The sequence below is a fragment of the Pseudophryne corroboree genome, chromosome 1 (genome assembly GCF_028390025.1).
Source record: "Pseudophryne corroboree isolate aPseCor3 chromosome 1, aPseCor3.hap2, whole genome shotgun sequence".
NCBI classification, from domain to species: domain Eukaryota; kingdom Metazoa; phylum Chordata; class Amphibia; order Anura; family Myobatrachidae; genus Pseudophryne; species Pseudophryne corroboree.
The window spans coordinates 1,057,087,009-1,057,112,707 of NC_086444.1; the positions used below are offsets into that span (position 1 = coordinate 1,057,087,009).

The following is a 25,699-nucleotide window of genomic DNA, read 5'->3' on the forward strand; positions in this document are numbered from 1 at the left end:
AATAGGCTCCTTGACTTTCAGGGTTCAATCTCATTACAAACAGGTTTGACTTTGGATTAACATGGTTGGGTGGTCAATTTCTCAAATTCAACTTGATCCTGTTTGTGACAACAGGGGCCCGGATGTAATAGCTCCCGAGTTCGGCGGCTATAAGGGATGTACATGGTTTAGTCTTGTACATGATTGCCCCATTGAAAAAATGTCCAAGATTGTCCAGGATCCCGCACGGCGCTATTACATCTGGCCCCAAGTGTCAAAATGTGTTCCCAGTGAAGGAGATGATATTTAGAGGCATGTTTTAGCCCTGATTTTTTACAAACTTGTGGGCATTATTCTCTGCATGAAGTTTCTAGGAAGGTTTGTCTCCTTTCTATTTGTTGACTTTTCAGCTGTAACCTCTCACCCGCTTGTCTTGAATACCCACATGGCAATTTAAGTGGTCCAGCCAACCAATTAGTCCATGCTTAGGTGGTTCAGCAGATGCAGTTTGTGCCACGGTTGTCTCCTTTCAGACTAGAAGTGGTCCATAGTGACCATGAATACCTATCTGCAGGGTTGTGGTGCAGTGACAATGGGCTTTTGTCTGGAGGAGTTTTGGACAGGTAAAAGCAATGATTCCTTCAAGTTCTGCTTCAGGCACAATCCTACTTTGCATGAGGCCTCTTCGAATCCAATTGGACAATTCCACAGCACTTGCATACATGAACCACCAAGTAGGGACCTACAGCAAAGTTCTTTTGCTTGATTGAAAGGATAGTGACTGTGTTTAGGCAATGATCATCCCAGTTATGGAAAACTTGGAAGTCTATTTCCAAAGTAGTCATGAGATCTATATTTGGGAGTGGTCCCTTTATGAATATGTCGACCAATTTATGGCATTATGTGGTCTTGCCATATTTGGACTTCATGGCCTCTAGACGTAACTACAAAGTGTTCTCTTTAGTACAGCACAGTAGGGATCCGCAAGCAGTCCTGGAGGACGTAATTACAGTACCCTCGCTGTTCCAGATCATGTACCTCTTACAACCAGTTCCAATGCTTTCTCACATGCTAAATACGGTCAAAGCCGAGGGACTTCTAGCCATCCAAGTGGACCATGATTGAGTGAAATGGTTGTGGTATGCTGAAATCCTAAGCATGGCAGCAGCTTCAACTTGCTGAATGACAGACTGTGTGGCCTATTTTTCCATCCGGACTTAGCTTTCTTGGCTTTTTGATAATGGCTGCTGAATCCATGGCCCTCAGAACTAAGCTGTTTTCTGATCAGGACATTCTTACTATGATTAAGGTCCAGTTAACTGTGTCCAAAAATGACAGTTGTGTTAGAAATTTTTTAATCTCGTTGTGTGAAAGGAAACTGGTCCACACAGCATCATTCAAGATAGCTTGTCGGTCATTCTTGCAGGACAGCATGGACAATGGTTTGAACCTGGCCTCTCTGAAGGTGTAGATTTCATCTTTCCATTTTTTCCCAATGTAAGTTATTTGCCATGCCTAAAGTTTTAGACCTTTTTCAGGGAGTGTTGCAACCACATTAGTGTCCTTTATTTGTAGGTTGCTGTTTCTGGTTTTTCATCTGAGCTGAGCAGTCTTTGTTGAAAAGACCTTCTTTTCAACCAGTGGTTCCCGCTTTCATCACAAACTAGAGATTGTGATTCCTACTCTTAGCCAAGACATGGCTTCTGCAGTGGCAATTGCTTATGGTTTCCAAACTCCAGATCTGTGTTGATTTGCCAAGTTATCTTAGATTCTCTTGGTGTTCTCTGATGCAAATAATCAATGTTGGCCAACAACCAAACAGTTGGTGGCCAGGCGTGTGTGCTGCTCATGCAAACTTTGATTCTCCTGCGCTACTTCATGGCAGCCATTACTCTGGAATTGTATCCCATTTCCTAACACTAGACTGGGAGTTTTTTTCAATAATTAGGGACAGCCCACTCTGGGTACATAGCACCGCTCCTCCCCTTCCTCCTTATTCTTTTTCCTGTCTCCTAGCTTGACCGTGTAGGAGTTTGTTGTGTTTGTTCTGGACTTACCTATGTTGTTCCCAGCAAATACGCTTGATGCAGCCGTGCTGGAGGAGGGTGGCTCCCTGGGGAGTAGGTAAGAGTGTGCTAGGGGTGGTTAGGACTCTCTTCCCTGCTTACCGCTCCGTATAGCCGCCACCCTATATAGCCGCTGCGCTGTGAGCCGCATTCCGGGACAGGAAGTAGCGTCTGGCGGCCGAAAGGTCTATTAGGAGAAGGGGATGTAGCGGCTGGTGGGTGGAAGCACTGGGGAAGGGTCTGGAGGCGGCGGCTGGCGGGCAAAAGTGCTGTACAGCGGCCGTCCCAGCGTGCTGTGCGGGACTGTCTGCACATGCGCCCGCCTCTCATTGGTGTCCAGGGGATTTTAAAAAACCGTGCTGCACACTAGGAGTTTAAAGCAATCTCCTCTGACTGGGCAGGTCTGTGCTTACCAGCATCATGGAAAAGGAGCCTTCTCCCCAAAAGCCTGTAAATGCCCAAAAGAGGTAAGTCCTCAAATAGGGCATTACATTGTGCAGTAATAAGCTTTGTTAGGGTAGGTTTTTAATAGCATTATTATTACTGTTGTAGGGTGTCTCTACCTAAGAAGAGGTTGTGTAAGAAGAAGTATAAGGATATGCAGTGTGCAGCCTGTGTCAAAATCTTTTCCTCTGCTGAAAATGTGAAGTTCTGTGAGGACTGTACAGAAACTGATTCTCAGAATACTAAGCAATCCAGGCAAATACAGGATTTAATGGATTGGATGAAAAAGTATTTTGTTACCAAAGAACAGCTCTCTGAATTACAGGGAAATAAAAGAGCTAGATCCCTGGCTAGTACTGACTCTTTGGACGAATCAGTGTCACATGATTGCAATTATGATGATGATTACCAAGCAGTCTCTAGGGCGGAGTCAGAAGAGATGCAGGATGAGGATAGGAAGTTTAATCTAGAACTTGTAGACAGTCTGTTTAAGAATATTTGTAAGACTATGAATTACAAGGAGTCGGAAGAGTAAAGTGATGATAAAGATGTATTGTTTGGTGATAAATCCAAAAAGAACAGATGTTTTCCAGTCCACAAAGCATTGAAAAATATTGTGAGTAAAGAGTGGCAAAATAATGACAAAAGACTTGGCAATATTAAGAGAATTAATCGTATGTTCCCGATAGAGGATGAACAGTTTACTAATTGGTGTTCATTTCCCAAAGCTGATGCTGCAGTTGAAGAGATTGTGTCAAAAACTACCATTCTTTTAGAAGATGGGGCAGTTTTGAAGGATGGTATGGATAAACGTATGGAGAATGCTTTAAAGTAACTACATTTATCTTCAGCACTATGTTTTAAATACAGGTGTGGCTGTGGCGTCCGTTTCAAGAGCATTAAGAGTCTGGGGATCAGTGCTGTCAACTGACTTGGAGGAGAAAATTTCAAGGCAGTATTTGCAAAGAAGTTTAAATATCATGCTTAAAGGGATAGAATATCTCTGTGAGGCCTCTTTGGATGTTTTGGATTTTGCTGCAAAATCTATGGCAAGAAGTGCCTTGTGGCTTCGTTTATGGTCGACAGATATGCACTCCAAAAATAGGCTGGTGTCTTTGCCATATGAAGGCTCATTGTTATTTGGCAATAAATTAGAGGCTATTATACAAAAAATGTCAGGGGGTAAGTCGGCAAGATTACCTCAAAACAAAAGGAATAGATTTCCAATTCCTTAATCCAAGCAACAATTGAAGGATGCTAAAGGCTATAGACCATGCCATGTTTATACCGGCAGATACTCGTCCGAGACTAATATGCAGTCCTTTCGTCAATCCTATAGAAGAGATGGACGAAGACCATGACTATTGCAGGGGGACTGTATCCTTTCCAGTAGGTGGCAGACTTCAGAAGTTCATAAGTCGTTGGCAAAAGTCAATTCAGGATACATGGATTTTGGATCTGATATCCCATGGGTACCGGATAGAGCTTGCAGTAGTTCCAAAGTGGGACAAATTTCTGGTATCAGAGACACCAACTATGTATCCAGAGTTAAAAGCCCTAGAGGACAGTTTATAGAAACTTGTCAAGGCAAGAGCACTGGAGACTGTTCCATTGTCACAGATAAGGAATGGATTTTACTGCTGATTACTTCCGGTAAAGAAAGCGTCCTGGGAGTTCAGAACAATTTTAGATCTCAGAAAGCTCAACAAATTTATAAAAACAAGAACATTTCATATGGAAACTCTGAAATCCATTCTTTCAGGTGTAAAAGGAAAGGATTTTATGGCGTCCATAGACTTAAAGGATGCTTATTTCCATGTGCCTGTAGCCAAGCAACACAGAAAGTATCTAAGATTCTGCGTCCTTGGGAAACATTTTTAGTTTACGTGCCTCCCGTTCGGTCTGAAGACTTTTTTTTCAAGGATATTTACCATGGTCCTTACAGCATTTGTAACTGTAATAAGAGGACAACAAATAGCAATTTGGTCGTACCTGGACGACTTGCTAGTATGCGGAGAATCAAAAGAAACCGTAGCGAAGGCATTGGACAAGATGCTACAGATTTTTCAAGATCATGGCTGGTTAATAAACTGGGAGAAGAGCCAGTTGACACCAATGCAAAAGATTCAGTTTCTGATTGTACAGGTGGATACTCTCAATTATGTGATAAGCCTTTCGGAAGAGAGGTGCAGGAAAATTCAAAACCTAGCTTCTCTGGTAAGGATGTGCAACAGTGTAACATTGCGTCAGAGGATGCGCCTTCTGGGGATGATGGCCTCCACCATAGACGTAGTTCCTTCTGCAAGATGGGGGATGGGAGATCTTCAATTAGACATCCTAAGTTACAGTCGAAAAGGATATTCTCTAAATTATCGTGTAAGGCTGTGTCGGAAGGCAAAAGAGTCCCTAGCCTGTTGGATGGAGACAAAGCTGGTCGACAGAAAAACGTCTTTGTCAGATCATCGATGTCTGGTTCTAACAACAGATGCAACTGCAATAGGATGTGGAGCACATTTGTTGCAGCAAAATTGCCAAGGCCGGTGGGACCAAGAGAAAAGAAGCTGTCTTCGAATCACAAAGAAATGAGAGCGGTATGGAATGCGATAAAATATTTTCAAGATCAGTTGCGGGGGCATCATCTCAAGATATTTTCGGACAATGTAGCAATGGTGACCTATCTGAATCAGCAAGGGGGCACCAGAAGTCGAGTACTAATGGAAGAAGATACTAGAATGGGCAGAAGGCCATCTCAAAACTCTCTCGGCTCTACATGTTCAAGGAGTAAACAATGTGGTGGCAGATTTCCTCAGCAGGCAAGAGGTGTTAGCAGGAGAGTGGGAATTAAACGACATAGTTTTCTGAAAAATTATACAGATGTTCGGACGGCTTCAAGTGGACTTAATGGGCACGCACATCAATGCAAAAGTACCTCTCTTTTTCTCCTGATATCATCTCCCAGGAACAGGAGGAGTGGATGTCTTCTCTCTGCCATGGAGATTCAAGCTGGCATATGTATTCCCTCCGTTTCCAACGATTACCTGTATTCTAAAGAAAATCAGGGAAGAGAAGGCACAAGTCATAATAATTCTTCCTCATTGGCCAAAAAGAGTTTGGTTTTATTAGGGCTGAGGATGGCGGTACAGGAACCTTGGATGCTGCCTCTGAGAAGGGATCTGTTACATCAGGGACCATTGTTACATCCGAATCTGCAGCAGCTTCATTTGACGGCGTGGAAATTGAACAGCAGTTACTGAGGAAAAAGGGCCTATCTGAGCAAGTCTTTAATCTACTGATGCAGGCGAGAAAGAAAGTGTCCTCTAATATTTATTATAGGATCTGGAGAACCATCGTTTCTTGGTCTAATGCAAAATTTGATGCACAGAAAGCAGATACGTCTCAAGTCTTACAATTTCTGTTTGATGGGTTTGAAAGGGGGCTTGCAGTATCCACTATCAAGGTTCAGATAGCAGCTCTGAGTGTCTTGTTAGAACGAAGATTGTCCGAAGATGATCTGGTGAGAAAATTCTGTTAGGCAATAAAATGGATAAGACCTTGAGTTAGGTCAGTTCTCGCTCCATGGGACTTGAATCTAGTTTTTAATACTTTGATGTTGCCTCCGTTTGAACCATTACAGGATATTTCGGTGAAATTATTAACATGGAAAGTAGTTTCTCTGATAGCCATCACGTCAGCCAGAAGAGTTGGCTCTGTGGTTTGAGGAACCTTACCTTAATTTCTTTCCAGATAGAGTTGTTCTAAGAACCAATCCAAATTTTCAGCCTAAAGTTGTGTCAGAATTTCATTTGAACCAGGACATTGTGTTACCTTCTTTCTATCCATAACCACAGAATGAGGAGGAAGAAAGGATGCATAATTTGGATCTAACAAGAGCAATCTCGATTAACTTGGAAAGAGTTAGTTTCAGAAGACAAAGCATCTGTTTGTGCTACAGTCAGGAGTGAAGAAGGGCGAGACACCCACTAAGCAAACCATTTCCAGATGGATTAGAGAACTTCTAACGTTTATGAGGAAAGTGGTCGTAGAGTTCCAGAAGAACTAAAGGCACACTGTACCAGGGCTATGGCAACTTCTTGGGCTAAGAAGACTCGAGTATCAGCAAAGGACATATGTGCAGCAGCTACCTGGTCATCGATACATACGTTCTCTAGTCATTATGCATTGGATTTTGTAGACGCCCACTTTGGGAAGCATGGAGCAGATTTATTAAGCCTGGTGAAGTGATAAAGTGGAAGGTGATAAAGCACCAGCCAGCCAGCCAGCTCCTAACTGTCATTTTTCAAACCCAGCCTGTAACATGGAAGTTTAAATCTGATTGGCTGGTCCTTTATCACCTTCCACTTTATTACTTCACCGAGCTTAATAAATCTGCCCCCATGTCCTTGAGGGGGCATTAGAATAAATAATTATTGGTATTCAGCATTGAACCAAGGTCTCTTGTGTGTTCTGTAACCCTCCCTATGTTGAGCGTTGGTATATCCCAGAGTAATGGCTGCCATGAAGAAGTGCAGAGAAAAAAGCAAATTATACTTACCAATAATTTCGTTTCTTCAAGATACTTCATGGCAGCCTACAATATACCCTCCCTTAGTAAGTTTTTTCATAGGAACCGGTCGTAGGAGACGCTCAAAAGACTGAGGAAGGGAAGGAGTGGTGCTATGTACCCAGAGTGGGCGGTCCCTAATTATTGAAAAAACTCCCGGTCTAGTGTTAGGAAATGGGATACAATCCCAGAGTAATAGCTGCCATGAAGTATCTTGAAGAAACAAAATTATCGGTAAGTGTAATTTGCTTTTTTAGTAGCTAGAGCGTTTTGGGAGTTACTGTATGTTCTGTGCACAGCCATAGCTGAACATGTATTCGGGGCATCCTCATAGTATTTCACTGTCCCCCAGATTGCCACAGAGAAGCTGATTTTTTTGTATTTGCAGCTTCTATATTACTGTTTTGTACTTATCACTTTGTTGTTTGAGTGATTACGGTCTCCTGTGTGCTTGAAGTTGAAACTGATGCAGCTAGCTACCATCATGGAAAATTGGATATACTGTAGGAGGGGAAAATAAAACCCTTTTTATCTTGATCATTTTCTTTATACATTTTGTTTTTATCATCCTGTGATAACATCTATAACACTGCCAATTTTATTTTATTTTTACAAAAAATTATTTTCAGTTTCCGGATAGACTTTACAGTCACTCTATATTATACACAATTTCTAAATGAAATTGCATTTATTGACTTATTTCTCCTAATTATGAACTGTAGGTATACATCTGTAGTAAATAATTTAAAGGTCCATAATTTAATCCAATTTGTACTTCCAGGGAATGGTGTTTGTAACTTTTCTGACTTGATGTAATTTTTATATTTACAAAGCTGGGTCATCACTGGAATGTATTGTGAATTGTCATGTATTTTGTTTAATTGTGCGTATTGCTCTTTCACTTGTTGATTGCTTTTAACTGTGACATGATCTTCTGTGGAACTGCAGCAGAGCAATATATTGAAAACATTTTGGTTTAAAGCAGGGATGGGTAACCTTTTTTCTACCAAGGGCCATTTGGATATTTATACAATCCTTCGGGGGCCATACAAAAATGATCAACTTAAAAATTAGCCTGCCCCCAGTAGATATGCCCCATTAGATATGACCCCCAGTAGCTCCGCTTACACACACGCACATTAAAAGAAAGAAAAAACACAATACTCACCAGCTACGCTCCTGCTTCCGGACCCTTGCCCTCTGCCTGGCTGCCCGCTCCTCAGAATTATGGGAGAGACGTCATGACATCTTTCCCATAGCATCGCACAGGCACACATGCACACTGCCGGAGCTCAGGAGTGAGCTCCTGCCTCCAGCTGCTGCTGAGGGGTAGAAGCCGGGCGCCCGCTAGTAACAAAATCTCAGTGGGCACCCGGCATCTCCCTTGGTTAGGTGAGCCTGGGAGGGCCGGATCAAGTGGCTTTGTAGGTTCCCCACCCGTGGTTTAAAGTTTTAACACTGGATATATAATTTTGGCACCTGGCCTTTATTTGTTGGTGCAATCTGTTTTTAGTTACGTTTAAGGCACAGCGAATGGGATACTGGAGGATAATTTCCTATATTCTTTTCTTACCGTGGAGTGAATAACCGCAATAACACAATACAGTTCTATTCAGTAATAATGATGTGCCTTTAGACTTGCCTGCTAATAAACACTGTATAATTCAGACCATGTGGAAAAGCACATCGAGTAGTGTGGTATACACTTAAACATACCAATATATTTGACACTGTGGAACTTTTTTATACTAATGTCTTCCGATATTTGTACACCGGATTCCATAAGCAAATAGGTGTTAAAGTGACTTAATGTTCAAATAAAGCCATTATCCTTTTTTTGTGTCATCTGAACCCTATATTTTACAAACATGATTGTATTATCTATGAGCGTTGTATTTTATTGAGGTTTATTTTTTTAAGGAACAAGAGAATCGTGATCTTTTGGATCAGTTCCGAATGATTCATAGCCAAGCTGAGGAGTGGGAAGTTAAGGCACAAAACGCTGTGGGTGAGAGCAGCTCTATAAAAATGGAGCTACTTTCTGTGGATACTGACAGAAGACATCTTCGAGAGCGGCTAGAGGATCTGGAAAATGAAGTTCAAGAGGTGAGCCTTATGATGAATGGCAGTCTTCAGACATCTACCAAATTTGTCCAGATCATGGAGAAGTTTATTGGGGGGATTTTGTGAGGATGGGGGGGGGGGCGGGGGGGGGGGGGGGGGGGGGGGAGTGTTTGCAAGCTCAAGGAAACGATATTGATCTTTGGCAGTCCAACTTGTCTTGGACCTGTTCTTCCTAGTGTTCACTAACATTGTTTTAAAGCAGGTTTTCTGATGTGGAAAATTGTTTCAATCACTTGTTCAGAGGAACTCTTCTTAAGAATCATGGCTTCACCTACCAAACTGTTGGTAATATGACTGAAGCAAGGGACTCTGCCATTGGTGTCACTGAAATTATGAAGACAATCTTAATCTCTCTGCACATGTTACATCTGTCCCGCCTGCAGTGGAACATGGTTTTGTCCAATTGCTAACTTTTTGGTTTACTAACAACTCTGAATAACCCCCTCTGTCCTGTTGAACATTGCTAGAAGAGTGAAATTCCCTGCAGGATGAGGATATGGAGGCGGGAAGAGACTAACCAGTTTTATTTTATACACGTGTCAATATCCTGAAGGAGGCTCCGTAACTCCCACTTTATTCAGTGTAAAGATTTAATGAAAGTATAAAACTTGTTTCTCTGACGTCCTAAGTGGATGCTGGGACTCCGTAAGGACCATGGGGAATAGTGGCTCCGCAGGAGACTGGGCACAACTAAAGAAAGTTTTAGGACTACCTGGTGTGCACTGGCTCCTCCCACTATGACCCTCCTCCAGACCTCAGTTAGAATCTTGTGCCCGGCTGAGCTGGATGCACACTAGGGGCTCTCCTGAGCTCCTAGAAAGAAAGTATATTTTAGGTTTTTTATTTTACAGTGAGATCTGCTGGCAACAGACTCACTGCAGCGAGGGACTAAGGGGAGAAGAAGCGAACCTACCTGACTGGAGATAGTTTGGGCTTCTTAGGCTACTGGACACCATTGGCTCCAGAGGGATCGAACACAGGACCCGACCTCGATCGTTCGGTCCCGGAGCCGCGCCGCCGTCCCCCTTACAGAGCCAGAAGCAAGAAGTGGTCCGGAAAATCGGCGGCAGAAGACCTCGGTCTTCAACAAGGTAGCGCACAGCACTGCAGCTGTGCGCCATTGCTCCTCATGCACACCTCACACTCCGGTCACTGATGGGTGCAGGGGGGGGGGGGGGGGCGCCCTGAGCAGCAATATAAACACCTTGGCTGGCAAATCATCACAATATATAGTCCCAGGGCTATATATGTGATAAATTACCCCTGCCAGAATCCATGAAAAAAGCGGGAGAAAAGTCCGCTGAAAAAGGGGCGGGGCTATCTCCCTCAGCACACTGGCGCCATTTTTTCTTCACAGTGCAGCTGGAAGACAGCTCCCCAGGCTCTCCCCTGTAGTTTTCAGGCTCAAAGGGTTAAAAAGAGAGGGGGGGCACTAAATTTAGGCGCAATATGTGTATACAAGCAGCTATTGGGGGAAAAATCACTCAGTGTTAATCCCTGCATTATATAGCGCTCTGGTGTGTGCTGGCATACTCTCTCTCTGTCTCCCCAAAGGACTTTGTGGGGTCCTGTCCTCAGTCAGAGCATTCCCTGTGTGTGTGCGGTGTGTCGGTACGGCTGTGTCGACATGTTGGATGAGGAAGGTTACGTGGAGGCGGAGCAGAGGCCGATAAATGGGATGTCGCCCCCTGTGGGGCCGACACCAGAGTGGATGGATAGGTGGAAGGTATTAACCGACAATGTCAACTCCTTACATTAAAGGCTGGATGACGTAACGGCTGTGGGACAGCCGGCTTCTCAGCCCGCGCCTGCCCAGGCGTCTCAAAGGCCATCAGGGGCTCAAAAAACGCCCGTTACCTCAGATGGCAGACACAGATGTCGACACGGAGTCTGACTCCAGTGTCGACGAGGTTGAGACATATGACGAGGTTGAGACATATACACAATCCACTAGGAACATCCGTTGCATGATCTCGGCAATGAAAAATGTGTTACACATTTCTGACATTAACCCAAGTACCACATAAAAGGGGTTTTATGTTTGGGGAGAAAAAGCAGCCAGTGTTTTGTTCCCCCATCAGATGAGTGAATGAAGTGTGTAAAGAAGCGTGGGTTCCCCCGATAAGAAACTGGTAATTTCTAAAAAGTTACTGCTGGCGTACCCTTTCCCGCCAGAGGATAGGTCACGTTGGGAGATATCCCCTAGGGTGGATAAGGCGCTCACACGTTTGTCAAAAAAGGTGGCACTGCCGTCTTAGGATACGGCCACTTTGAAGGAGCCTGCTGATAAAAAGCAGGAGGCTATCCTGAAGTCTGTATATACACACTCAGGTACTATACTGAGACCTGCAATTGCCTCAGCATGAATAGTGCTGCTGCAGCGTGGTCTGATACCCTGTCAGATAAAACCCTAGACAGGGATAATATTTTGCTAACATAGAGCATAGTAAAGACGTCGTCTTATATATGATGGATGCACAGAGGGATATTTGCCGGCTGGCATCCAGAATTAATGCATTGTCCATTCTGCCAGGAGGGTATTAGAGACCAGGCAGTGGACAGGTGATGCTGACTTTAAAAGGCACATGGATCTGCCTTATAAGGGTGAGGAATTGTTTGGGGACGGTCTCTGGGACCTCGTATCCACAGCAACAGCTGGGAAGAAAATTTTTTACCTCAGGTTTCCTCACAGCCTAAGAAAGCACCGTATTTTCAGGTACAGTCCTTTCGGCTTCAGAAAAGCAAGCGGGTCAAAGGCGCTTCCTTTCTGCACAGAGACAAGGGAAGAAGGAAAAAGCTGCACCAGACAGCCAGTTCCCAGGATCAAAAATCTTCCCCCGCTTCCTCTGAGTCCACCGAATGACGTTGGGGTTCCACAGGTGGAGACAGGTGCGGTGGGGGCGCGTCTCGGGAACTTCAGGGACCAGTGGGCTTGCCCACAGGTGGATCCCTAGGTTCTGCAAGTAGTATCACAGGGATACAAGCTGGAGTTCGAGGCGACTCCCCCTCGCAGTTACCTCACATCAGCCTTGCCTGCTGCCCTCGGAGAAAGGGAGGTAGTACTGGCGGCAATTCACAAGCTGTACTTCCAGCAGGTGAAATCAAGGTACCCCTCCTTCAACAAGGCCGGGGTTACTATTCCAAAATGTTTGTGGTACCGAAACCAGACGGTTCGGTGAGACCCATTCTAAAATTGAAATCCTTGAACACTTATATACGAAGGTTCAAGTTCAAAATGGAATCGCTCAGGGCGATTATTGCAAGCCTGGAGAATTTCATGGTATCACTGGACATCAAGGATGCTTACCTGCATGTCCCTATTTACCCTCCTCACCAGGAGTACCTCAAAATTGTGGTACAGGATTGTCATTACCAATTCCAGACGTTGCCGTTGGTCTGTCCCCGGCACCGAGGGTATTTTACCAAGGTAATGGCCGAAATAATTATCCCGTACTTGGACGATCTCCTTATAAAGGCGAGGTCCAGGGAGCAGTTGTTCGTCGGAGTAGCACTATCTCGGGAAGTGCTACAACAGCACGGCTGGATTCTGAATATTCCAAAGTCGCAGCTGGTTCCTACGACGCGTCTACTGTTCCTGGGTATGGTTCTGGACACAGAACAAGAAAAAAGGGTTTCTCCCGTAGGAGAAGTCCAAGGAGTTGTCATCTCTAGACAGAGACCTCCTAATACAAATACAGGTGTCGGTGCATCAATGCACGCGAGCCCTGGGAAAGATGGTAGCTTCTTACGAAGAAATTCCATTCGCCAGGTCCCATGCAAGGATCTTCCAGTGGGATCTGTTGGACAAGTGGTCCGGGTCGCATCTTCAGATACATCGGCGGATAACCCTGTCTCCAAGGGCCAGGGTGTCGCTGTTGTGGTGGCTGCAGAGTGCTCATCTTCTAGAGGGCCGCAGATTCGGCATACAGGACTGGGTCCTGGTGACCACGGATGCCAGCCTTCGAGGCTGGGGGGCAGTCACACAGGGAAGAAACTTCCAAGGACTATGGACAAGTCAGGAGACTTCCCTACACAAAAATATTCTGGAACTAAGGGCCATTTACAATGCCCTAAGTCAGGCTAGACCCCTGCTTCAACACCGGCCGGTGCTGATCCAGTTAGACAACATCACGGCGGTCGCTCATGTAAACCGACAGGGCGGCACAAGAAGCAGGATGGCGATGGCAGAAGCCACAAGGATTCTCCAATGGGCGGAAAATCATGTGTTCGCACTGTCAGCAGTGTTCATTCCCGGAGTGGACAACTGGGAAGCAGACTTTCTCAGCAGACACGACCTCCACCCGGGAGAGTGGGGACTTCATCCAGAAGTCTTCCAAATGATTGTACACCGTTGGGAAAGGCCACAGGTGGACATGATGGCGTCCCGCCTCAACAAAAAGCTAAAAAGATATTGCGCCAGGTCAAGGGACCCTCAGGCGATAGCTGTGGACGCTCTGGTAACACCGTGGGTGTACCAGTCGGTGTATGTGTTCCCTTCTCTGCCTCTCATACCCAGGGTAATGAGAATAATAAGGAGGAGAGGAGTAAGAACTATACTCATTGTTCCGGATTGGCCAAGAAGAGCTTGGTACCCAGAACTCCAAAAAATTATCTCAGAGGACCCATGGCCTCTGCCGCTCGGACAGGACCTGCTGCAGCAGGGGGCCTGTCTGTTCCAAGACGTACCGCGGCTGCGTTTGACGGCATGGCGGTTGAACGCCGGATCCTGAAGGAAAAGGGCATTCCGGAGGAAGTTATCCCTACGCTAATTAAAGCTAGGAAAGTAGTGAACGCAAACCATTATCACCGCATATGGCGGAAATATGTTGCGTGCTGTGAGGCCAGGAAGGCCCCAACGGAGGAATTTCAGCTAGGTCGATTTCTGCACTTCCTACAGTCAGGGGTGACTATGGGCCTAAAATTGGGTTCCATTAAGGTCCAGATTTCGGCTCTATCGATTTTCTTCCAAAATAGAACTGACTTCACTGCCTGAAGTTCAGACTTTTGTTAAGGGAGTGCTGCATAGTCAGCCCCCGTTTGTGCCTCCAGTGGCACCGTGGGATCTCAACGTGGTGTTGGATTTCCTGAAGTCGCATTGGGTTGAGCCACTTAAATCCGTGGAGCTAAAATACCTCACGTGGAAAGTGGTCATGCTGTTGGCCTTGGCGTCGGCCAGACGTGTATCAGAATTAGCGGCTTTATCATGCAAAAGCCCTTACAAATTTTTTTTTATATAGATAGGGCGGAATTGAGGACTCGTTCCCAATTCCTTCCTAAGGTGGTATCCGTTTTTCAGGTGAACCAACCTATTGTGGTGCCTGCGGCTACTTGGGACTTGGAGGATTCCAAGTTACTGGACGTAGTCAAGGCCCTGAAAAATATGTTTCCAGGACGGCTGGAGTCAGGAAAACTGACTCGCTATTTATCCTGTATGCACCCAACAAGCTGGGTGCTCCTGCTTCTAAGCAGACTATTGCTCGCTGGATCTGTAGCACGATTCAACTTGCACATTCTGCGGCTGGACTGCCGCACCCTAAATCTGTAAAAGCCCATTCCACGAGGAAAGTGGGCTCTTCTTGGGCGGCTGCCCGAGGGGTCTCGGCTTTACAAATTTGCCGAGCTGTTACTTGGTCGGGTTCAAACACTTTTGCAAGAGTCTACAAGTTTGATACCCTGGCTGAGGAGGACCTAGAGTTTGCTCATTCGGTGCTGCAGAGTCATCCGCACTCTCCCGCCCGTTTGGGAGCTTTGGTATAATCCCCATGGTCCTTACGGAGTCCCAGCATCCACTTAGGACGTCAGAGAAAATAAGATTTTACTCACCGGTAAATCTATTTCTCGTAGTCCGTAGTGGATGCTGGGCGCCCATCCCAAGTGCGGATTGTCTGCAATACTTGTATATAGTTATTGCCTAACTAAAGGGTTATTGTTGAGCCATCTGTTGAGAGGCTCAGTTATATTTCATACTATTAACTGGGTATAGTATCACGAGTTATACGGTGTGATTGGTGTGGCTGGTATGAGTCTTACCCGGGATTCAAAATCCTTCCTTATTGTGTCAGCTCTTCCGGGCACAGTATCCTAACTGAGGTCTGGAGGAGGGTCATAGTGGGAGGAGTCAGTGCACACCAGGTAGTACTAAAGCTTTCTTTAGTTGTGCCCAGTCTCCTGCGGAGCCGCTATTCTCCATGGTCCTTACGGAGTCCCAGCATCCACTACGGACTACGAGAAATAGATTTACCGGTGAGTAAAATCTTATTTTTTTTTATACTCCTCCACTGTGATTGTTGAACTTTGACAATGTACTTGTTATTTAGAGTCTGAGTATGTCCACACTTTTCTTCTCACGTTTCTTGATCCCGATCACCAAATTGTCTTTTCTGTGCTATTCTTCCTTTACATTAGCTTCAGCCACTGCTGTCAATAAATTAAGTTGTATAAGATTTTGCCATTGAGATTTTTTAAATATGTTTTGAAAATAAGTACTTTATATATAAAAAGGCTAGTTATTTTAATTATACTCTTACAGCACATGACAGCTCATCAGGTTTATGAAGATCAGATATCATCCATGACGAAGACGCTGTCCAAACTAGAGGAGCAAATCAAACGGGAGCAAGATGAAAAGGCTTTCCTTCAGTCTGACCTGGCCTCAGTGAGGGAGCTGTGTGTAAAACTGGGCTCTAGCAAGGAGCAGTTCTCTAGACATCTATCCTCCAGAAACATGGAGTATGAGAGAGTAAGTAGCACAGCTGAGCTTCAGACTGACAGAAACAAATGCAAAATACAACATTAATGGTAATTTTTTTTAGTTGTCTATTACCCACTTAACTGACGATTCACCCCCCCCCCCCAAAAAAAAAAGCTCAAAAATTGTCATGTTTTTTATTGAGTGAATTAGATGAAGAACATGAATTTAACCCTATCCGAAATTATTTTTGTTAAAAAAAATAATAATCATTTTTATTTTTATTTTATATATATTTTTCCCAAACATTGATTGAGAACATTCTGACCATCGGAAACATCGCGACCATCGCGGCTTTCAAGCTGGGACAGCCTCTAAGTATACTGAGGGTGGCTTGGGGAGGTTAGTTTACACTTCCCCAGCGGCTGCTATTGTCTGCAGCCGCTGAAGGGGGGGGGAGTGTCCAGCCGTGCTGACCGATCAGAAGTGATCGGGAGCACAGCAATCAGTAGAGGAAAGTGCAGGGAGACAGAGGGACCTTCCGGTCCCTCTGACAGCAGCAGCGGAGGAAAGTTTCCCTGCCGCTGCTAACACTGTCTACCTGACGGGTCGCATCCTGTGCAACCAGGTCGGATAGAGCACTTGCAGGCATGGTCGCATCGGTTACGACCATGCCAAGCAAGTGGTTAAAGGTTCCTGCAGCAACGGGTAGGTGATCCTTTTTAGGGTCACCCCTGTTCTGTCTCTTGGCAGGGAAATCCCAGCTTGGCGTGGTCGCATCTGATGTGACTATTCCTGGCAACTGGTTAAACAAGTTTTGGCAAAAGAAATTTGGTAGTAGTATAAAGCTGCATTACATCTTACATGCACCCTAACAGCCCCCCACCTTACGCGCACACACGTGCGTGCTAAAGAAACCACACTAGGAGCCTGGCACTTAAGAGATCATTGCAGCTTCAGAGACTTCATCCATTTTTGTGTAATTTTACAGCTTCAAGGTATTTTACCTCCAAAGACACTAACTTTGGAAGTAAAGCTTTGCGCTCAGCTATATCTGAGCGTTCTCAGGACTGATTTGGGAAAACCCCATGGTAGCAGTGTCCCCCAAGTAAGATAACAGAGAAATGCAGATTTTTGTACTTGCCTTGATTTCTTCCTGATTTCATTTTCGGGACACTTGACTCCCTCCACTGACATTTTTTTTGTATTCGGTTTGTTTCTAGTGTTTGCGTTTGCTATAGTCTGCTTGTACAAAATGACAATAAGGCTTTGTTATATATTGTTAGTTATAACTGTAAGTGAAGGTACATTGAGTTATAAAGGGTGGGTGTTTCTGAAACTACTGTATGCAATTTACACAGTGACCAATCAGCTTCTACCTGTCATGTTACAGGCTGTGCTAGATAATTGACAAAAGTTGATTAGATGCAATGAGCAACTTCTCCACTTTATCTTTCTCCAAGAATTGATAAATCTCCTGCTAGTGTCAGCGTCCTAAACTGGCCTCTATACCACAAGGCAGCAGTGTCACCCAAATGTTATCGGAGCATTCCTCTCAAACATTCCGATTTAATAGTCCCCTTATAAGGAAACTCTTCTGCTTTTTCATAGTGGCGTTTCGGGGGAGAGAATGGGGAACAGCCCAGCACTATGGAAGCACTCATCACACTGCACTGTGACATGGTGGATTTGTACACCCCACTATCTTTTTTACAGTTGCATGTAAATTTCTGAGAGTCATGCTGGGAACACACTGTGCCGACGGGTCAGCCAATATAGCGGCTGATTCGGTAAGCATACACACTTACCAGTCGGCCACTGGATGTGTCTGTGCAGACATCACAAGGTGGCGGGCATTTGAATTTATCCGCCAAGCTGTGGTATCAGTCCCTGCAGCCAGTGGGCAGCAGATCATCTGTACACACAGCCAGATATGGTGCTGCAGAGCCAATATAAAATGTCGGTGAAAAACGTTGTTCCTAGGCATATCGGGTGTACACACCTGCCAACCCGCTACCAGTATATTGTCCATTTGATAGAACAGACGATATATCGACTAGTGTGTAGCCAGCCTTAAACATGCACTGGGTTAATTGTCTAGCAATCCGTTATTTGCCATTTACAGTTCAGAAATATTTTCCTTGTATATATTTCTCAAGGTTATACATGATCTGGAAGATATGAAGTCAGAAGCTGAGCTTTTGAAGAAACAGTTGGCTAGTGAGAGACTCACAATTAAAAACCTTGAGACATTGCTAGCAACTAACCGTGAGAAAGAGTTCCAGAGTCATCTCACAACCCATGAGAAGGATTCAGAAATTCAGCTGCTGAAAGATAAACTAACACTCTCAGAGAGTAAACTGTGAGTATCCATTTGCTGACCTATCATATATTTATTTGATTTTCTTTTAGGGTTTTTAGTGGTAATACTTTTATACAGTTTGCATTGTGTATTTGTCACTCATCCTCCTGAAAGGGCGCTGATACTTTGGGGTGCAATGGATCATCTTACAGTTTGAGCACTTTAAATTGCATTAACGCCTCCCCTTTACGTGCTTGCCAGAGTTTTAATGCCTCTGTTTGGCTGCTATTAGCTATCCCTTTGTCCTCTTCCAGTAAAAATATGATAAATTGTGAGTCTCTGCCTAAAGGGGTTACACCCATAGAAAGATTCACCACCATGCAAAGTGCTGTGATCCTAAGGTATAGCTAGCACAGATGGCAAGATGGAAGCCACTCTCAAGTTAGTTCTCATTACGGTGGGGGGTCCCTTACAGTAGCTTGAGTCAAGTTTAAATGCAAGCAACTAACTTTGCACCCAGAATTTTTGCGTCCTAGTGAAATCCTCCAGCACAGTGTACACAATTCCCTTCCTAGTAGGTACTAGTGCCTGTATGAATAAGTGCTGCTTGCTATCTAGTGTAGTGCTTTGGTTAATTGGTTGCTACTACAAAAAGGGTAAATTTAAAGTTATATGGATTTAACATACAATAAGTGGAACATACACAGTAGCTGTATGTTTCTGCATAGGTCCCCTTCTAATGTAATGGGCTCTTTTTTCCCCCAGTGTTATAATTTTAAATACGTCATTATTTTGCAGCAACAGTCACTCTCGAGAAGCATCCATGCTCCGCAACAAGCTCACCCAGTTGCAATCTGATTATGATATCGCAAAAAGACAACTTACCACAGAGCGATTTGAAAGGTACGGGTATGAATCTGTTTGCCAAGAGACAACTACAACAAAACTCGCAATCAAAACAGATTTTGAATTGCGAAAGACATTATGGGGGGGTATTCAATTAGGGCCGTTTTTTTGCCTAGCCGAAAAAATTGCACTTTTTCGCTGTTTTTTAGGACAAATGGGGATTTGCCCTATTCAATAGTAAGGGCCGTTTTTTAAAAGTAAAATGCCTTAAAATAGGCAAAAATGGTCTGCATTTGAATATGCAAGGGGAAGGGGTGGTGAATTCAATAGCTCCAAAATGATCAGACCTATTTAAATACTCCCCTTTGGGTATAAAGTCACATTGTTATGCCATCAACTTTCTTGTGGAGTCTTACCATAACACTTTTAGTACTTTTATGTATAATATTTATACAGATAACATATTTAGGAAGTAATTGATTAGATGATGTTGCCCATTTTGTTATGCTGGTCAGTGACGAAGTATAATTTGCAGATGATTATGTTCATCGTAGTAAATAACCTACAGAGTATAATGCAGTAATCATTTATGAATTCATTGTTCTATGTTGATGCAGTATAGTGAATATGTGGTCTTTACAAATAGGTCACACCTGCTAATTGTACTTTTTTTTTTTAATGTCCTGATAACAAATCACAAGAAATTCACCACTTGCCTGGCATGGTCGCATCAGATGCGACCATGCCTGCAAGTGCTTTATCTGACCTGGTCGCACAGGATGCGACCAGTCAGATAAACAGTGCTAGCAGCGACAGGGAAGGGAAACTTCCCTCCGCTGCTGCTGTCAGAGGGACCGGAAAGTCCCTCTGCCTTCCAGCACCCAGCCCCCAGTGTTGCCGATCATTGCTGATCGGTCAGGACTGCAGGATTCCCCACCCCCAGCAGCTGAAGGCAATAGCAGCTGCTGGTACTGTAAGTGTAAATCCTCACCCCCAAGTCTTCCCTGTGTACCTGGCAGCTGTCCGGGGTCTAAAAACGAAAGTTCCGATGTTACTGAGGTTCCCGATTTGATGTTTAAAAAAAAAAAAATATATATATCTTTCTCTGACGTCCTAGTGGATGCTGGGGACTCCGTCAGGACCATGGGGAATAGCGGCTCCGCAGGAGACAGGGCACAAAATGTAAAAGTTTGACCACTAGGTGGTGTGTACTGGCTCCTCCCCCTATGACCCTCCTCCAAGCCTCAGTTAGGTTTTTGTGCCCGTCCGAGCAGGGTGCAATCTAGGTGGCTCTCATAAAGAGCTGCTTAGAGTAAAAGTTTTGATAGTTTTATTATTTTCAGTGAGTCCTGCTGGCAACAGGCTCACTGCAACGAGGGACCTAGGGGAGAAGAAGTGAACTCACCTGCGTGCAGGATGGATTTGCTTCTTAGGCTACTGGACACTAGCTCCAGAGGGACGATCACAGGTACAGCCTGGATGGGTCACCGGAGCCGCGCCGCCGACCCCCTTGCAGATGCCGAAGTAAGAAGAGGTCCAGAAACCGGCGGCTGAAGGCTTTTCAGTCTTCATGAGGTAGCGCACAGCACTGCAGCTGTGCGCCATTGCGCTCAGGCACACTTCACACCGGCGGTCACTGAGGGTGCAGGGCGCTGGGGGGGGCGCCCTGGGCAGCAATGTTAATACCTTTCTGGCTAAACAGAATACATCACATATAGTCCATGAGGCTATATGGATGTATTTCACCCCTGCCAGGTCTCAGAAAAACCGGGAGAAGAGCCCGCCGGAATAGGGGGCGGGGCCTATCTCCTCAGCACACAGCGCCATTTTCCTACAGAGCTCCGCTGCTAGGAAGGCTCCCAGGCTCTCCCCTGCACTGCACTACAGAAACAGGGTAAAAAACAGAGAGGGGGGGCATTTTTTGGCGATATTATATATATTTAAGCAGCTATAAGGAAACAACACTTATATAAGGTTGTTCCTATATAATTATAGCGCTTTGGTGTGTGCTGGCAAACTCTCCCTCTGTCTCCCCAAAGGGCTAGTGGGGTCCTGTCTTCTATCAGAGCATTCCCTGTGTGTCTGCTGTGTGTCGGTACGTGTGTGTCGACATGTATGAGGACGATGTTGGTGTGGAGGCGGAGCAATTGCCGGTAATGGTGATGTCACCCCCTAGGGAGTCGACACCGGAATGGATGGCTTTGTTTATGGAATTACGTGATAATGTCAGCACGCTGCAAAAGTCGGTTGACGACATGAGACGACCGGAAAACCAGTTAGTACCTGTACAGGCGTCTCAAACACCGTCAGGGGCTGTAAAACGCCCTTTGCCTCAGTCGGTCGACACAGACCCAGACACGGACACCGAATCTAGTGTCGACGGTGAAGAAACGAACGTATTTTCCAGTAGGGCCACACGTTATATGATCACGGCAATGAAGGAGGCTTTGCATATCTCTGATACTGCAAGTACCACAAAAAGGGGTATTATGTGGGGTCTGAAAAAACTACCTGTAGTTTTGCCTGAATCAGAGGAATTGAATGACGTGTGTGATGAAGCGTGGGTTACCCCTGATAAAAAACTGCTAATTTCAAAGAAGTTATTGGCGTTATACCCTTTCCCGCCAAAGGTTAGGGCGCGCTGGGAAACACCACCTAGGGTGGATAAGGCGCTCACACGTTTATCCAAACAAGTGGCGTTACCGTCTCCTGATACGGCCGCCCTCAAGGATCCAGCTGATAGGAGGCTGGAAAATACTCTAAAAAGTATATACACACATACTGGTGTTATACTGCGACCAGCAATCGCCTCAGCCTGGATGTGCAGTGCTGGGGTGGCTTGGTCGGATTCCCTGACTGAAAATATTGATTATAGAGCAATTAAAGGATGCATTCCTTTATATGCGAGATGCACAGAGGGATATCTGCACTCTGGCATCAAGAGTAAGTGCGATGTCCATATCTGCCAGAAGAAGTCTATGGACACGACAGTGGTCAGGCGATGCGGATTCCAAACGGCATATGGAAGTATTGCCGTATAAAGGGGAGGAATTATTTGGGGTCGGTCTATCGGATTTGGTAGCCACGGCAACAGCCGGGAAGTCCACCTTTTTACCTCAAGTCCCCTCCCAGCAGAAAAAGACGCAGTCTTTTCAGCCGCAGTCCTTTCGTTCCTATAAGAACAAGCGAGCAAAAGGACATTCATATTTGCCCCGAGGCAAAGGAAAGGGTAAGAGACTGCAGCAAGCAGCCCCTTCCCAGGAGCAGAAGTCCTCCCCGGTTTCTGCAAAGGCCTCAGCATGACGCTGGGACCTTACAAGCGGACTCAGGGGCGGTGGGGGGTCGCCTCAAGAATTTCAGCGCACAGTGGGCTCACTCGCAGGTGGACCCCTGGATCCTGCAGGTAGTATCTCAGGGTTACAGGTTGGAATTCGAGAAGTCTCCCCCTCGCCGGTTCCTAAAATCTGCTTTGCCAACGTCTCCCTCAGACAGGGCGACGGTATTGGAAGCCATTCACAAGCTGTATTCTCAGCAGGTGATAATCAAGGTACCCCTTCTACAACAGGGAAAGGGGTATTACTCCACGCTATTTGTGGTACCGAAGCCGGACGGCTCGGTAAGACCTATTCTAAATCTGAAATCTCTGAACCTGTACATACAAAAATTCAAGTTCAAGATGGAGTCACTCAGAGCAGTGATAGCGAATCTGGAAGAAGGGGATTTTATGGTGTCCTTGGACATCAAGGATGCTTACCTTCATGTCCCAATTTGCCCTTCACACCAAGGGTACCTCAGGTTCGTGGTACAAAACTGTCATTATCAGTTTCAGACGCTGCCGTTTGGATTGTCCACGGCACCCAGGGTCTTTACCAAGGTAATGGCCGAAATGATGATCCTTCTTCGAAGAGAAGGCGTATTAATTATCCCTTACTTGGACGATCTCCTGATAAGGGCACGATCCAGAGAACAGCTGGAGGTCGGAGTAGCACTAACTCAAGTAGTGCTCCAACAGCACGGGTGGATTCTGAATTTTCCAAAATCCCAACTGATCCCGACGACACGTCTGCTGTTCCTAGGGATGATTCTGGACACTGTTCAGAAAAAGGTATTTCTTCCGGAGGAGAAAGCCAGGGAGTTATCCGAACTCGTCAGGAACCTCCTAAAACCAGGGACAGTGTCTGTGCATCAATGCACAAGAGTCCTGGGAAAAATGGTGGCTTCTTACGAAGCGATTCCATTCGGCAGATTCCATGCACGAATTTTTCAGTGGGATCTGCTAGACAAATGGTCCGGATCGCATCTGCAGATGCATCAGCGGATAAAATTGTCGACAAGGACAAGGGTCTCTCTGCTATGGTGGTTGCAGAGTGCTCATCTGTTAGAGGGCCGCAGATTCGGCATACAGAACTGGGTCCTAGTGACCACGGATGCCAGCCTGAGAGGCTGGGGAGCGGTCACACAAGGAAGAAACTTCCAGGGCGTGTGGTCAAGCCTGGAAACGTCTCTTCACATAAATATACTGGAACTAAGAGCAATCTACAATGCTCTAAGCCTAGCAAAACCTCTGCTTCAGGGTCAGCCGGTGTTGATCCAGTCGGACAACATCACGGCAGTCGCCCACGTAAACAGACAGGGCGGCACAAGAAGCAGGAGGGCAATGGCAGAAGCTGCAAGGATTCTTCGCTGGGCGGAAAATCATGTGATAGCACTGTCAGCAGTGTTCATCCCGGGAGTGGACAACTGGGAAGCAGACTTCCTCAGCGGACACGATCTTCACCCGGGAGAGTGGGGACTTCATCCAGAAGTCTTCCACATGATTGTAGTCCATTGGGAAAGACCAATGGTGGACATGATGGCGTCCCGCCTCAACAAAAAACTGGACAGGTATTGCGCCAGGTCAAGAGACCCTCAGGCAATAGCTGTGGACGCTCTGGTAACACCATGGGTGTACCAGTCAGTGTATGTGTTCCCTCCTCTGCCTCTCATACCCAAGGTACTGAGAATTATACGGCAAAGGGGAGTAAGAACGATACTAGTGGCTCCGGACTGGCCAAGAAGGACTTGGTACCCGGAACTTCAGGAGATGCTCACGGAAGATCCGTGGCCTCTACCTCTAAGAAGGGATCTGCTTCAGCAGGGACCGTGTCTATTCCAAGACTTACCGCGGCTGCGTTTGACGGCATGGCGGTTGAACGCCGGATCCTAAGGGAAAAAGGCATTCCGGAAGAGGTCATCCCTACCCTGGTCAAAGCCAGGAAGGAGGTGACTGCACAACATTATCACCGCATTTGGGGAAAATATGTTGCATGGTGTGAGGCCAGGAAGGCCCCGACAGAGGAATTTCAACTGGGTCGATTCCTACATTTCCTGCAAACAGGATTATCTATGGGCCTCAAATTAGGGTCCATTAAGGTTCAAATTTCGGCCCTGTCGATTTTCTTCCAGAAAGAATTGGCTTCAGTTCCTGAAGTCCAGACTTTTGTAAAAGGAGTACTACATATACAGCCCCCGGTTGTGCCCCCAGTGGCACCGTGGGATCTCAATGTAGTTTTGGATTTTCTCAAATCCCATTGGTTTGAGCCACTCAAATCGGTAGATTTGAAATATCTTACATGGAAAGTAACCATGCTACTGGCCCTGGCTTCAGCCAGGAGAGTGTCGGAATTGGCGGCTTTATCGTATAAAAGCCCATATCTGATTTTCCATTCGGACAGGGCAGAATTGAGGACGCGTCCTCATTTTCTGCCTAAGGTGGTATCAGCGTTTCACCTGAACCAGCCTATTGTGGTGCCTGCGGCTACTAGCGATTTGGAGGATTCCAAGTTGCTGGACGTTGTCAGAGCATTGAAAATATATATTTCAAGGACGGCTGGAGTCAGAAAATCTGACTCGCTGTTTATACTGTATGCACCCAACAAGCTGGGTGCTCCTGCTTCTAAGCAGACGATTGCTCGTTGGATTTGTAGCACAATTCAACTGGCACATTCTGTGGCAGGCCTGCCACAACCTAAATCTGTCAATGCCCACTCCACAAGGAAGGTGGGCTCATCTTGGGCGGCTGCCCGAGGGGTCTCGGCATTACAACTCTGCCGAGCAGCTACGTGGTCAGGGGAGAACACGTTTGTAAAATTCTACAAATTTGATACCCTGGCTAAGGAGGACCTGGAGTTCTCTCATTCGGTGCTGCAGAGTCATCCGCACTCTCCCGCCCGTTTGGGAGCTTTGGTATAATCCCCATGGTCCTGACGGAGTCCCCAGCATCCACTAGGACGTCAGAGAAAATAAGAATTTACTCACCGGTAATTCTATTTCTCGTAGTCCGTAGTGGATGCTGGGCGCCCATCCCAAGTGCGGATTGTCTGCAATACTTGTACATAGTTATTGTTACAAAAAAATCGGGTTGTTTATTGTTGTGAGCCATCTTTTCAGAGGCTCCTACGTTATCATACTGTTAACTGGATTCAGATCACAAGTTGTACGGTGTGATTGGTGTGGCTGGTATGAGTCTTACCCGGGATTCAAAATCCTTCCTTATTGTGTACGCTCGTCCGGGCACAGTATCCTAACTGAGGCTTGGAGGAGGGTCATAGGGGGAGGAGCCAGTACACACCACCTAGTGGTCAAACTTTTAAATTTTGTGCCCTGTCTCCTGCGGAGCCGCTATTCCCCATGGTCCTGACGGAGTCCCC

The 25,699-nt window shown here is 45.7% G+C and overlaps 1 protein-coding gene across 2 annotated transcripts in view; it reads left to right on the plus strand.

Annotated features, from left to right (window-relative positions):
- Positions 1-25,699, plus strand: part of CEP135 (centrosomal protein 135) — a 392,705-nt gene that overhangs the window by 328,786 nt on the left and 38,220 nt on the right. For both annotated transcript variants that reach the window (XM_063920894.1, XM_063920895.1), the window contains exons 21-24: positions 8,971-9,156; positions 15,704-15,913; positions 18,022-18,224; positions 18,963-19,067. In XM_063920894.1, coding sequence (XP_063776964.1) covers positions 8,971-9,156; positions 15,704-15,913; positions 18,022-18,224; positions 18,963-19,067 — 704 coding nt within the window. The remainder of the gene's footprint in view (positions 1-8,970; positions 9,157-15,703; positions 15,914-18,021; positions 18,225-18,962; positions 19,068-25,699) is intronic.